Consider the following 12,164-nt stretch of genomic DNA (forward strand, 5'->3'; position numbering starts at 1 on the left):
CAATTTTGCCAGCAAAATGATTGAATATATACTCTAAAGTATGTCTATATACATCCGTATGTAGTTCACTAGTGAAATTTGTAGAAAGACTTATATTTAGAAACGGAGGAAGTATGTGTCATGCATGTTAATAAATAGATCATCTATGATACTAGTTTATAATACTATATCAAATGATATACTATGTGATCATCTTCACTATGACGAGCCTTATTCTTGTGTCCGTGGCTGTCCTGTCCAGCCAAACGCGACTCCAAAAGTTTGATCCAACGTTCACATTCCGCGGACCGAAAAAAAAAAACGTTCACATTCCGCACAAACCTGCCCCACGCCACACCCGCACAGTTCAAACAGAGAAGACCAGGCCGGTCCCACACGTCACAGACTCACGGACCGTGGCACATAAATCCACCCTAGGCCCGTACATACCCACCCCCTACGCCGCCGCTGTGCACAGCACATCACCGCACATCAGATCAGAGCCAGCCAGACAATTCAAACCGCACCGGGGAGGGGCGGAGGGCTCCACGCTCCCTCACACCCACGCCGCGCTGCTTCCGGATTCGTTCCAATCCCCCACCAGTCCAAAATCGCACAGAAAGGTCTCGAATCCAAATCCACCCGTCGCGATTCAAACCAGCCACCCCCCGCTTCTCCCTCCCCTCCCCTCCTCCGCCCCTGCTCGCGCGGCGCCGCCGCCGACTCCTCCTCGCCGGGCGGGCGATGGAAACCCTAATGGTGGACCGCGTCCACAGCAGCCTCCGCCTCTTCATGAACCGCAACGCCGTCTTCCTCTGCGAGCGCCTCTGCGCCCAGTTCCCCGCCGAGGTACGCCCCCCCCCCCTCCCACCCACCCCTCCGGGCAGGTAGGCGTTAGATCGGGCGTTATGCTGGCGTGGGGCTGCGGCCTCACCGCGGGCTTCGCCTGCGCGGTTCGATTTAGCGTTTATTTTGGTGCTCCCGAGGGCGCCGTGAGCTTGGGCGGTGGGATTCGGGCTAGGGTTTATCGAGTCTCAGCATGGACGACTTAATCTAGCTGTCTGGGAAATTGTTTGAATTCGTTTGTAACTGGAGCAGCGCATATGAATTCGTTTGAATTCGTTCTGCATCCTGGAAGGGAGACTGTTTCACGGTTTGCTTAGGCGATTTTAGGGGTGAATGGATACGGTAATGTGTTACTCTATGGTGAATTTCCCTTGTGTAAATCTCTAGGCAGCAACTGTAGAATTTGTAAGCTATCTAGTAGCTTAGATTAGCTACTACTATATGTCCTCGCAAAAAAAGCTACTACTATATCTGATCCATCTTTTCCCGTCCTTTTAGTAGCTGCGGCATGTGGGCTTAATCACCCATTTACCTTTCTTGCTGTAGTTTGCACAAACTCCAGTAATCAAGTTTGTGTAAATCAAATATTAGAGTTTCTGGTATTTATTGTGTATCGCATTAAATTTTTAGCAGTGACTGATCTGAAGCTAGCTGAGGCATACACAATTGCCTGACATTAGCTGACTCTCTATCGCGTGATCTAGGATATTTGCTAGCGTGGAGGAGAGAGAGGGAGAGTGTGTGTGTGTGTGTGTGAGAGAGAGAGAGAGAGAGAGAGAGAGAGAGAGAGAGATGATACAATGGACTCTTAGAGCCTGTTGGATCCTCTCCACTCCGCAACCCCCTTCCCGGAGTGTGGGGAGCGGCGAGAACGCTCTAACTCTGACTCTGTGGAGTTGAAATTGTGGACTGTGGAGCAGAGTGGGCTGCAGTTTAATTTCGCAGAGCAGATTAGTGGGCTGCACGCTCTCATCTCCACTTTAGTAGCGAAGGTGAGAGGGGGGGGGGGGATGATCAGATAAAAGCATATCCAACAATGTCAAAATTTGAGAGATAGCACCTTTTTCTCAAGAGATATATACCAAAACCATTATCTAAATCAGTTTGCAGGTATATTGTACTAAATGTGCTTGCCCTTTCTCCTGTGTACAGACCAATGTGCAGTTGCTAGCGACTTGCTACCTTCACAACAACCAGCCCTATGCTGCATACCACATTTTGAAAGGTAATACCATTTTTCTGTTTTAGTTGCCAAATTTTTTCAAGCGCTTTTTGGTCAATGCTTTCTATATGCTATGTAGGTAAGAAGCTGCCGGAGTCTCGATACTTGTTTGCTATATCATGCTTTCGAATGAACCTACTGCGGGAAGCTGAAGAAACCCTGTGTCCGGTCAATGAACCAAACATTGAGGTATACAGCATGGTTGTGTACATGATATGTTTCCGTGCTTCTGAAGTATCCCATTCTGCGATCGTAGATTTGTCATAAGTTTGCCCAAATCTCGAGTTTCGTTCTGAACTAGGGGTACCATGAAACTTATTGTTTCTACCATGAAACTTTATTGTTTCTAAGAAAGAGCATTTTTTACCTGCTGTCTCGTAGTATCCAGAACTGGAACTAGAAAGAAGGGGTCTATTTTGGTTTCAACGATTTATGCCCTAAGAATTAAGCCTATAACTTAGAACTACCTCCGTTCCAGAATAATCGAATTTCTGGGGGTTTGTCACAAATCAAACTTGTTTAAGTTTGACGAAGTCTATAGAAAAATATATTAACATCTAGAACATCAAGTCAGTCTCTTGAGTTTCTTTATGAAATATATTTCTGTACTATGTGTGTTTCATGTTGTCGATCTTAGCACATTTTAGAGCGGCCATACTTCAGCAAGGATGACAGACAAACCTAGAGCTTCAATTAGTTTGGAACGGAGGGAGTACATTCCAAAAGTTACTTGAAGAACATTAGACCCTTTTGATACTTATTGCCTATTGAAGCGACTGTAACAACTATGCCCTTTTAGTTCTTGCAAGTCGTGCATATAATAAATTATGTATCAGATAAACATTGACAGTGTGTGATTAGTACTTGACACTGCATGGGATGGTGCAAACTGCAAAGACATTCTTCTCCTTTTCTTTTATTGGGGCATGGCATTTTTCTAAGATTGCTTGCGAACTATTTTATTCTACAGGGGTGAAGTAATGGCTAGTGGATAGAAAACGGAAAGGCTAAAAGTCTGACGTCAGATTTTTAGGCATGGCAAATCGAACGTTTTTATGGCAAATTATGTTGTCATGAGAATGGCAATTTCCTTTAGTAAGCATGGCAATTCCTGACAAAAAACTGAACATGGCAGGATTTGCCATGCTTGCTGCCATATTAGGCGTTTGATTTGCTGTGCTAAAAAATCTGACGTTCGCTTTGTAGCGAAATCCATAGAAAAACCAGTCACATCTTTGCCTGCTTTATATTTTTGGCCGCATTGTTAATTACGTTGTTTTTCATCCTCTATATAGGTTCCAAGTGGTGCGACAGGACATTATCTTCTTGGATTAATTTACAGGTTCGTTATTCATGGGACTACTGAACCGTGCCTGGCACGTGTTTTGATTCGTGACACATGGTTCATTATATACACCTCACCCCCCTGTAGGTACACTGACAGAGTGACAGCTGCAGCCGAGCAATTTACACAAGCTTTGACTCTAGATCCTCTTTTGTGGGCAGCATATGAGGAATTGTGTATACTAGGTTGGTGCATTAGACATCAATAACTGGAGTTTTCTAATAAGTCTATTCTTCTATTTGATTAGAAGTCTTCACAATGAAGTTTTTGTTTTGTTTGGGAGTAAAGAATGAAAATACAATGCAGATTTTCAGAGAACCTTCTGAAGCATTGCATTGTCAGTGTCTGTCTTGCTTGTACCCTAACATTTGGAAATATGGGGAATCTTGTTTATCAGAACATTTGAGTGTTTCTGCGACAAATTATGCATAGAAAAGTTGCAGTGCATCCAACCGTTCTTGATTAGCTTCATGTTATCAGTTAATAGATATTCTTTTTGATCACTATATATGCAGACCATTATCATTGTCAATGTACTCATTATCCGCCTAGTGTGCTGCATCCATCATTATCTCACCATCTCTTGTGATTTAAACAATGGCTCAATATTCATTGGCCTCACCCTCACAAAAAATATAATTTACACGTTATAAACAAAGATTGAAAGTGTGTTACCATCTTGTAGGAGTTGCTGAAGATGCAAATGAATGTTTTACCGAAGCAACCGCTCTACGTCTCCAGCAGGAACAGGCATCTACATCAAATCTGGAGAAGTCAAACTTTGTCAATGAAAATCGAGTTCTATCTCCCAATGTATCAGCAAGCCTTGTGGATATCAGCCCTAAGCACATAAAACAACTGTCTGCTAACAACACAGCTGAAGTGCCTGGTTATCCTCATTTAAGAGCAACTGCATTGCATGTGCAGAACAGTGTACCATCTAATGTATTACAGTTTGACACTCCATCACCAACTGTAACACAGGTTAGTATAACCTAATGGATTCTCTGCTCTCTTATCTAGCAAAACAGAGTTGAACAAATGCTTATAATTAATGGTTACAAGAACCATCAGTCTTAATGCCTTATGTTTCGAATTTGGTGACATGGCAAAATGTCTTATGTTAAGCAGCCAAAAATTCCTCAGAATATTCATATTTGATCTATTCACAGCCTTTTCGGTTCATCTTCCATTGCAACAATATGACATCATTCTGGTTAACAAAACGTCAGAAATTAAATAGTTGCGAGGCTTAGCACGTACTCCCTCCGTATCAAAATACAAGACGCCTTTTGACACTATCATAATGTCAAAAAAACATCTTATAGTCTGATACAGTGGGAGTAATTACTATTTTCATATCAGTTTAATTTCAATAAATTTTCAGAGAAGAGATAATAGTGTAACATTATAACAACTTGGAATTGGCAGTGTTTGGACACCTAGTTCCTTCGTTTTTAAGATTTAGTTCGTAACGGCTGAGTTGTGTTTTACAATATCATTTGGCAGACTTCTGGCACCGCTCCACCACCACTCTTTAGGAATCTCCATGCCTATCAGAATACAACAAGTGGTGATGCTCCAGCCAAACCAAAGGTTAATGCAGTGAACCAACCACCTAGAAGGAAATACTTGGATGAAGCAAGGCTGAAGAAGGTTGTTGTTTCATCAACTGAAACCTATTCTCATCAATTTTTTTATTCCTTTTGTCCTATATTTGGACCTTCTAGAGGATTCTCTTACTGTCAGTTATCATATACACCTCTTTTTGTATGTTTAGTTAAAACACAGTAGGCCCCTCCCCTTCATCTCTTCTCCGAAAAGGATATGGCGCTGGAGTAAATGCAGATTGACTGATCATACTTTATGACATGCTGCCATTTTCCAGTTGCCCAACTGGTGCTGCCTGCTTCAGTATTAGTTGTGAACATTGTCTTCACTTCCTGGCTGTTCTAGTTTGTAAAATTCCAGTCATGGTCATATGAAGATTCAGGATGTCGTATCCTTGCTGTGTAGTGTACCAACAAGTAACTAGTACCACCAGTGAATCCACAGTACGCTTTGGTTGCAGCTGGGTTGCAAATTCCCTTACCTTTAAAGCACTACCGTGATGATGCTTGTCTACGTGCTAGATTTTTGCCTCAGTTTCTGTTTATCTGTTCTTTTTGTATCCTCTTCACATTCCAGTATTGCTGTATAGTACAATAATAGCTGGTATTAAGAACTGAAAAGATTGCTATAATCTAATATTTTCTGTTATGTTCTCATTTTGTTGCCATAACTTCCTCTACGGTGTAATACTCGGTGGATGTGAAACTGGTTAATCTCTACCACTGTGCATTGAGGATCTTTCCTAAGTAGTAGTTTTTTTCTTTTCTCATTGCCGTCTGTTAGAATAACCCATGCAAGCTAATGTATGGTCATTTTTTGTTGTTGTAATGTACTCCCTCCGTTCCTAAATATAAGTCTTTCTAGAGATTCCACTAGTAGACTACATGCGGATGTATATAGACATACTTTAGAGTGTAGATTCACTCATTTTACTCCGTATGTAGACTCCTAGCAAAATCTCTTAAAAGACTTATATTTAGGAACGGAGGGAGTAGCTTTCAGGTCTGGCTGTACACCCTCTTTTCTATTACTTCTGTTAATAGGCTGAACATTCTTTAATTTACATCTCATGCTTCATTTTTTGCTTATGATGATATTAGACTTAAAGATTCTTTTCAGGTCACTGGAAGGCTCTTTAATACGAGTAATGATTCAGTACCTCGAAGAAGTGCAAGACTATCTAGGGATACACCAATAAATTCGAATTCCAATATATCTCAGTTTGGAGGAAATGGACCAGATCACTCGTCAGGTAAATTGCGAGTAAACTCGTCCACATCATCAAAATTGTGTTCGACAGCCATACGTTCTGTGCAAGTTAGGAAAGGAAAGCCACGGGCTACAGAAATTTTTGATGAAGGTGATTATCATTTCAATGTGGATGATCCATCTAGTTATGTAAACGTGGTTCACATGTTGTTATATACCTGTGCACTCTGGATCTATCTGCATATTTATTTACATGTTTCTGTTGCCTATGAGTTTAAATTACTTATGTTAAGGCATTCCGTATCCTGTTTCTTGTGCTCATCTATGATTCTTGCACTTACATTTGAATATTGTGGTTATGACACCAATTTTAGGTTGCTCACAAATAGGCGAAGATTACTTGATGATTTTTGCTGGTTCATGGCATTAATCGTATTTTATGATATCTCCTAATGTCAGTTTAATAACTCAAGCATTTATGGTACTACAATAACATTATCTGCTCTGTTTTCAACCATACACCTGTCCTTATATACATGTGGTTTTGTTTTTTTACATAACTTATAAACAGCAAGATTGTGTATTTCTATTCTTTGGTGTGACATATTGTTTTGTTTGATTTATGGAATGTATCCTTAAGGAGATATATTTTTACCAGAAAACGATGTAATTTTGGCTGCCACATGATCTCTTTATATATTTTCTCGTTGAGTAAAAATGGCACCAAGGGTACTTCAACCATTCCATGATGATTCTACTTCACTCATATGTAGGAAACAAATCATCATGATTAAATATTGAAAGCAATTTCTCTCAGTGAAAACCTGTTTCAAGATCTGTGGCATTTGTGGCTGTGAAATGGGCACATATTGTTTTCTCTCAGTGAAAACCTGTTTCAAGATCTGTGGCATCACTGACTATTGCACCATAGCTTTTGCTATAGCATATTATGGTTTTGTAGAACTATATACTTTCTAGGATTAATCTCCATTGCATTGGTGCTTTACGGATAGCGCAGCATGTTCTTCTCTGTCATCTTCATATGAAAGATGCAAATTATTTTTCTGAGTCTCAGGAAGCAGGTATGAAGCTGTTGATGAGATGTGGACAGATAATATAGTAGCAACTTCATCTTCTTTAAGTATAGCTGAAGGAAGGTGCTTTGAGCAAGATAAAGCTGAGCGAATCCTGTCACAAGACTCCAAAATGGCGACTGGTATCAGGGAGCTAATGGGACTTCTACGGACGCTTGGGGAAGGCTATAGGCTATCTTGCTTGTTTAAGTGCCAGGTACATTAAAGATGTACAGGTTTCAACTACAGAAATACTAACCATCTACCCAACGTTGTAACGAATTCCGTTCACTTAATGGTCAGGAAGCACTGGAAATCTACAGAAAACTCCCAGAGCCACAATTTAATACGGGATGGGTCTTATGCCAGGTACAATTTATTTAGTATTGCAAGATGATTGGAGATTCCCTTGCATACTTATGATTTATGTAATAAAAATTTGGAAATCCTATTGTATTTCATGCAATATTATATATAGGGTCTGCATAGAAATGAGTACTTCAGATGAAAACTTTGTTTTCTTCCTCTGGTTTTCTTCAAAATGGCTTGAAATCAACTCAGGACTTAATTCATTCATGGTAGTATGTTTATTGAGAATATTATAGATTTATAGTTTATTTTGCTTGTTGGTATCTTGTAAAATGATGTTTGTAAAGTTGTAACTCAAGTGTTGACCCTGAACGGTTACTATTTGAGTGGACATCCCTGACAATTTTCATTTTACTATTGATGTTAAAATATTTGATTTCCACTTCAATAAACTATGAACTTTACTTTATGAAAAACACGTTGATTTTTACCATATATACAAAATGAATAATTTGCATACTTATTCCCACGGGCATCATAAGCTTATTATCGTTTTGGTCAACTATGCAGGTTGGGAAGGCATATTTTGAATTAGTAGACTATTTAGAAGCTGATCATTTCTTTGAGTTAGCGCATCGATTATCACCGTGCACGTTGGAGGGAATGGACATATACTCTACTGTTCTTTATGTAAGTGAACTCACTGCCGTTACACTTGCTTACTTTTTAACCGCATTTAGCTCCAAGCTCACATGCTTCTTTTGTAGCATTTGAATGAGGAAATGAGGCTAAGTTATCTTGCTCAGGAGCTTATTTTTGTTGACCGGTTATCTCCTCAAGCATGGTATGTCGCTTGCCTCTCAGAAGTTAATAATCACGTTGGGCCATTTCCCCCCTGTAGTTCGTTTTCTGTTACTTCCGTCCTTGTGTTTTTGCGGACCCTCCCTCCCCGCCCCCCCCCCCCTCTCTAGTTTGCAATGGTTCCTCCCTTTTGTTCGAACCCAGACACGGGCTAAAAGAAATGGAAGTTGAGGATTATGAAAGGCTGAAAGCAGTTTGTGGCTTGTCCAGTTTTTGATTGATAATGTTAAAATATTATCTTTGTCTCAGTGCAGTGCTAGGCAATGGGACAAATCTAGTGTACAATTGCAAATCTTGCATAAATGTGACCTTTTCTACTTTATTTGTTTTGAATGCGAACAGGTGTGCCGTGGGAAATTGCTTTGCCTTGCGGAAAGATCATGAGACTGCTTTGAAAAATTTCCAGCGTGCTGTACAGCTTGACTCAAGAGTAGCATATGCTCACACTTTATGCGGTCACGAGTATGTATTGGCTGCCATAATTATTGATCCTATATTTGTGTTTGAGTAATTGCACTTACCTTTTCATGGATTTGTCACTTGGGGTCTGTGAACTTGAAGGTTGTAGTTGTACATTTAGGTCCTTAAGTTTGTATAGATGTACCAACACAGTTAGAACCGTACTTACTAACTATGAATGATCATCTGACATGTTGACCCTTTTAAATCCAAAGTCTGACCATGTTTTCTGACAGTTGTATAAGTCGTCCTATTTCTAAATATCATGGTAGAATTGTAAAAATCACGTTTTACAGTTGTATAAGTCGTCCTATTTCTAAATCCAAAGTTTGACCATGTTTTCTGACCATTTTGGAAATGTCGTTCACATCCTAAATATCATGGTCGAATTGTAATTTGATTGAGTCGATATGCCATCCTATTTCTAATCACTAATACATTATGTTTTCAACATTTTAGTTGCGGCACTTGCTCTTTCTATTTCATCCACCATTAATGTTTTTTTTGCCAATTTATTTTGATCCTACTGCCATTCCTTTGAACTGTAGATATTCTGCATTGGAGGATTACAAGAACAGTGTTAAATTCTACCGATGTGCACTTCAGGTAGATGAAAGGCACTACAATGCCTGGTATGGGCTTGGAGTGGTTTACCTTCGCCAGGAAAAGTTTGAGTTTGCCGAGCATCATTTTAGAAGGGCATTTCAGATAAATCCTCGCTCTTCTGTTCTTATGTGCTATCTTGGGATGGCCTTGCATGCTCTAAAGGTTTGACATAGTCAACGACTGTAAAGCAGTTAGTGGTCTGAAGTGTCATCGTCTTCTGGGCAATTCGTAAATGTGAACATCTTTTTGATTTTGAACTTTGACAGAGGGATGAGGATGCATTGGAGATGATGGAGAAAGCCATATTTTCTGATAAGAAGAATCCACTTCCCAAGTATCAGAAGGCTTTAATTCTGGTAGGCCTTCAAAAATATCAGGAAGCTCTGGATGAGTTGGAGCGATTAAAGGAGATTGCACCTCACGAGAGTAGTATGTATGCACTTATGGGCAAGATATACAAGCAACTCAATATTCTCGACAAGGCTGTATTTTGCTTTGGCGTTGCCCTTGATTTGAAACCTCCCGCTGCCGACCTTGCTATAATCAAGGTATGACACTATCATATTTTACTTATTACCTGCAAGCTGCCCCCTTCTCTGTCTTTTTGTTTCCTTCACTACCTTTCTTTTTCGTTATGCATAAACCAACCTATGTTTTTCTTTTCCTAGAGTGGTCCCATAATAATTGCTAGTTACATTGTTACACTTTCTTTTAAGTTCTTCCCATTACCGTGCTGGTTTCATCGATTTGAATTACTTGTGTTTGATACTGTTAAATGTTTGTCTTATGTTTGGCAGTCTGCAATGGAGAAAGTACACCTTCCAGATGAACTGATGGACGATGATGATCTGTAAGTTCACTTGAAAGCACAAACTTAGAAATGGACATTTATTCGGATCTATGATTTTCTGCTTGTGCTTCCCGAGTCATGGCCTGAATGTGCTTTCGGAGACAACTCAGAGGTTGAAGGAAGCAAGCACATCATGCGGAATCAGAATTTACAGCAACTATGGATTCTCTTGGGGCATTAGTGTACCATTAACCACCCAGTTTTGTAGCATTAGCTGTAACCTGTACACTGATAGCACAGACACAACATGTGTAGTAGTTTAGGTGTACAAGCTGAGTGTTGGCAGCGAGGCCTTATCATTGTACAATTGTGAGAGTATCAAAAGAAACCATCGAGAAATATGGAAATGATGCCAGGAGAAAGATCATACTGAATCAAACAGATTGTGACGGCCTCCTTATCTGGTGTTCGAAGGTGGCATGATGCTTTGCTAGTCTGCCTTGTTCGATTGCAAGTAGCGGGGAGATAATGAAACGTATGTGTGGCTTTGCATCCAACCCAAGAGAAAAGTGTAACATTTCGTTATGTTACCATACTGGTCGGTCAGCATTAGTGTTGTGATTGCTTGTAGTCCGGCATCCCATTGGTTAACAGTGACCGATCAAGAAGAATTATACTGCAGTAGGCAATGTTTGGAAATTTCAAGTGTAATTTAGCATACTGTACTATATCCCTGTTTGTGACATGAACTTGAATGATCGGGTAAGATGTACTTCTGGTCCCCAAAATATGGCTGCGTATTTGCTGCACAAAACACGAGGTGTCTGTACCATTTGAACCTACATTTTTTATCTAGTCACTTTTAGTGAGGATTCTTATCTAGTGATTGTACTGGTAGATCTCACCAAATATTTTACAGTCCTGGTGGCGAGTATGTAAAATATCCCCATGTAAGTTACGACAAAGGCACCAACCTCGGAATATGTGTCAGTTTGGATTGTGTCCTCGCTGGTTTGCCTGGGCAAAACAGCAAAATCTACAAAATTAACCCCTAGACGAAACAAATTCATAAACTGGACTACGTTCGAAATAAATTTACTCAGCTAACCCTTTTGTGTGGCGTCCGACAGTCGGGCGTTACATTACACTATGTAATGCCTAGCATATGGGTGTTACACTTCTAGCCTACGTGGCACCCGTGCCCACACTCCTGGTTGTGTAGCGCCTAAGAGAAATGAGTCACACTACATTGTGTGGCGCCTGACTGAAATGAGTCATACTATCTTATATTAAAACTGATGTAACTTTTAATCCGTACATCCGATGAAAACGTGTCTTATATGAATATTGTGTCTTTTTTTGTGTTCTACGCAATGGTGACATTTTCAGCTATATTAGGATAATTTTTTAATGAAAAATCTGTTATAAAAATATATCATAATATAACTAACCATATTTGTTAAGACTTAAATTTGGCATGATGATAGCCATTGACATGTAACTCTTATGCATTTGAATCCTACATGAGTTTTGCACTACATAATGTGTACATTCATGTCGGGCCTATGCTTTCCATGTTAGTCATCTTTAACATGTTCATGTCTTGCATCTAAGTGACTAACATGATATAAATGAAATTCCAGTACAGAAAGCTACATTTATGAGGTTCATAGTAAATCTAGTGAAGGAAGACCCAGTATGTCTTGAGCAAGAAGAATCACGGAGCCCATCAATCCACCACATGCAGCATGCCTTGTGTTCTTGTTTGTCCCCTTGCATATTGCAATATATAGGATAACACGTACCTTGCAAAATTCAAAAGAGGCTTCTCCGAATAAAAACCAACCACTGATA

At 40.0% G+C, this 12,164-nt stretch overlaps 1 protein-coding gene across 2 annotated transcripts; it reads left to right on the top strand.

The window, feature by feature from the left end:
• The first annotated feature begins 478 nt into the window (after positions 1–478).
• Positions 479–10,611, top strand: LOC123406944 (cell division cycle protein 27 homolog B). 2 transcript variants are annotated; one of them, XM_045099962.1, is made up of 16 exons: positions 479–828; positions 1,978–2,050; positions 2,127–2,236; positions 3,343–3,389; positions 3,480–3,577; positions 4,078–4,376; positions 4,902–5,048; positions 6,123–6,363; positions 7,288–7,502; positions 7,589–7,654; positions 8,165–8,284; positions 8,362–8,438; positions 8,798–8,917; positions 9,463–9,682; positions 9,787–10,068; positions 10,318–10,611. In XM_045099962.1, the coding sequence occupies exons 1-16, from the start codon at positions 724–726 to the stop codon at positions 10,372–10,374; spliced, it is 2,277 nt and encodes a 758-aa protein (XP_044955897.1). In that variant the 5' UTR covers positions 479–723; the 3' UTR covers positions 10,375–10,611. The 2 variants fall into 2 exon arrangements, with proteins under 2 accessions (XP_044955897.1, XP_044955898.1); XM_045099963.1 differs by having other exon boundaries at positions 480–828; positions 6,123–6,255.
• Positions 10,612–12,164: the final 1,553 nt, after the last annotated feature.

Source organism: Hordeum vulgare, chromosome 7H, assembly GCF_904849725.1.
Source record: "Hordeum vulgare subsp. vulgare chromosome 7H, MorexV3_pseudomolecules_assembly, whole genome shotgun sequence".
Classification (NCBI taxonomy): Eukaryota; Viridiplantae; Streptophyta; class Magnoliopsida; order Poales; family Poaceae; genus Hordeum; species Hordeum vulgare.

Bases quoted from the DNA above. Each gene is read 5' to 3' on its own strand.
- LOC123406944 (XM_045099962.1), top strand. From the start codon at position 724: ATGGAAACCCTAATGGTGGACCGCGTCCACAGCAGCCTCCGCCTCTTC. The intron at 4,377-4,901 runs GTTAGTATAACC...ATCATTTGGCAG, and splicing joins CATCACCAACTGTAACACAG to ACTTCTGGCACCGCTCCACC. The intron at 8,439-8,797 runs GTATGTCGCTTG...GAATGCGAACAG, and splicing joins CGGTTATCTCCTCAAGCATG to GTGTGCCGTGGGAAATTGCT.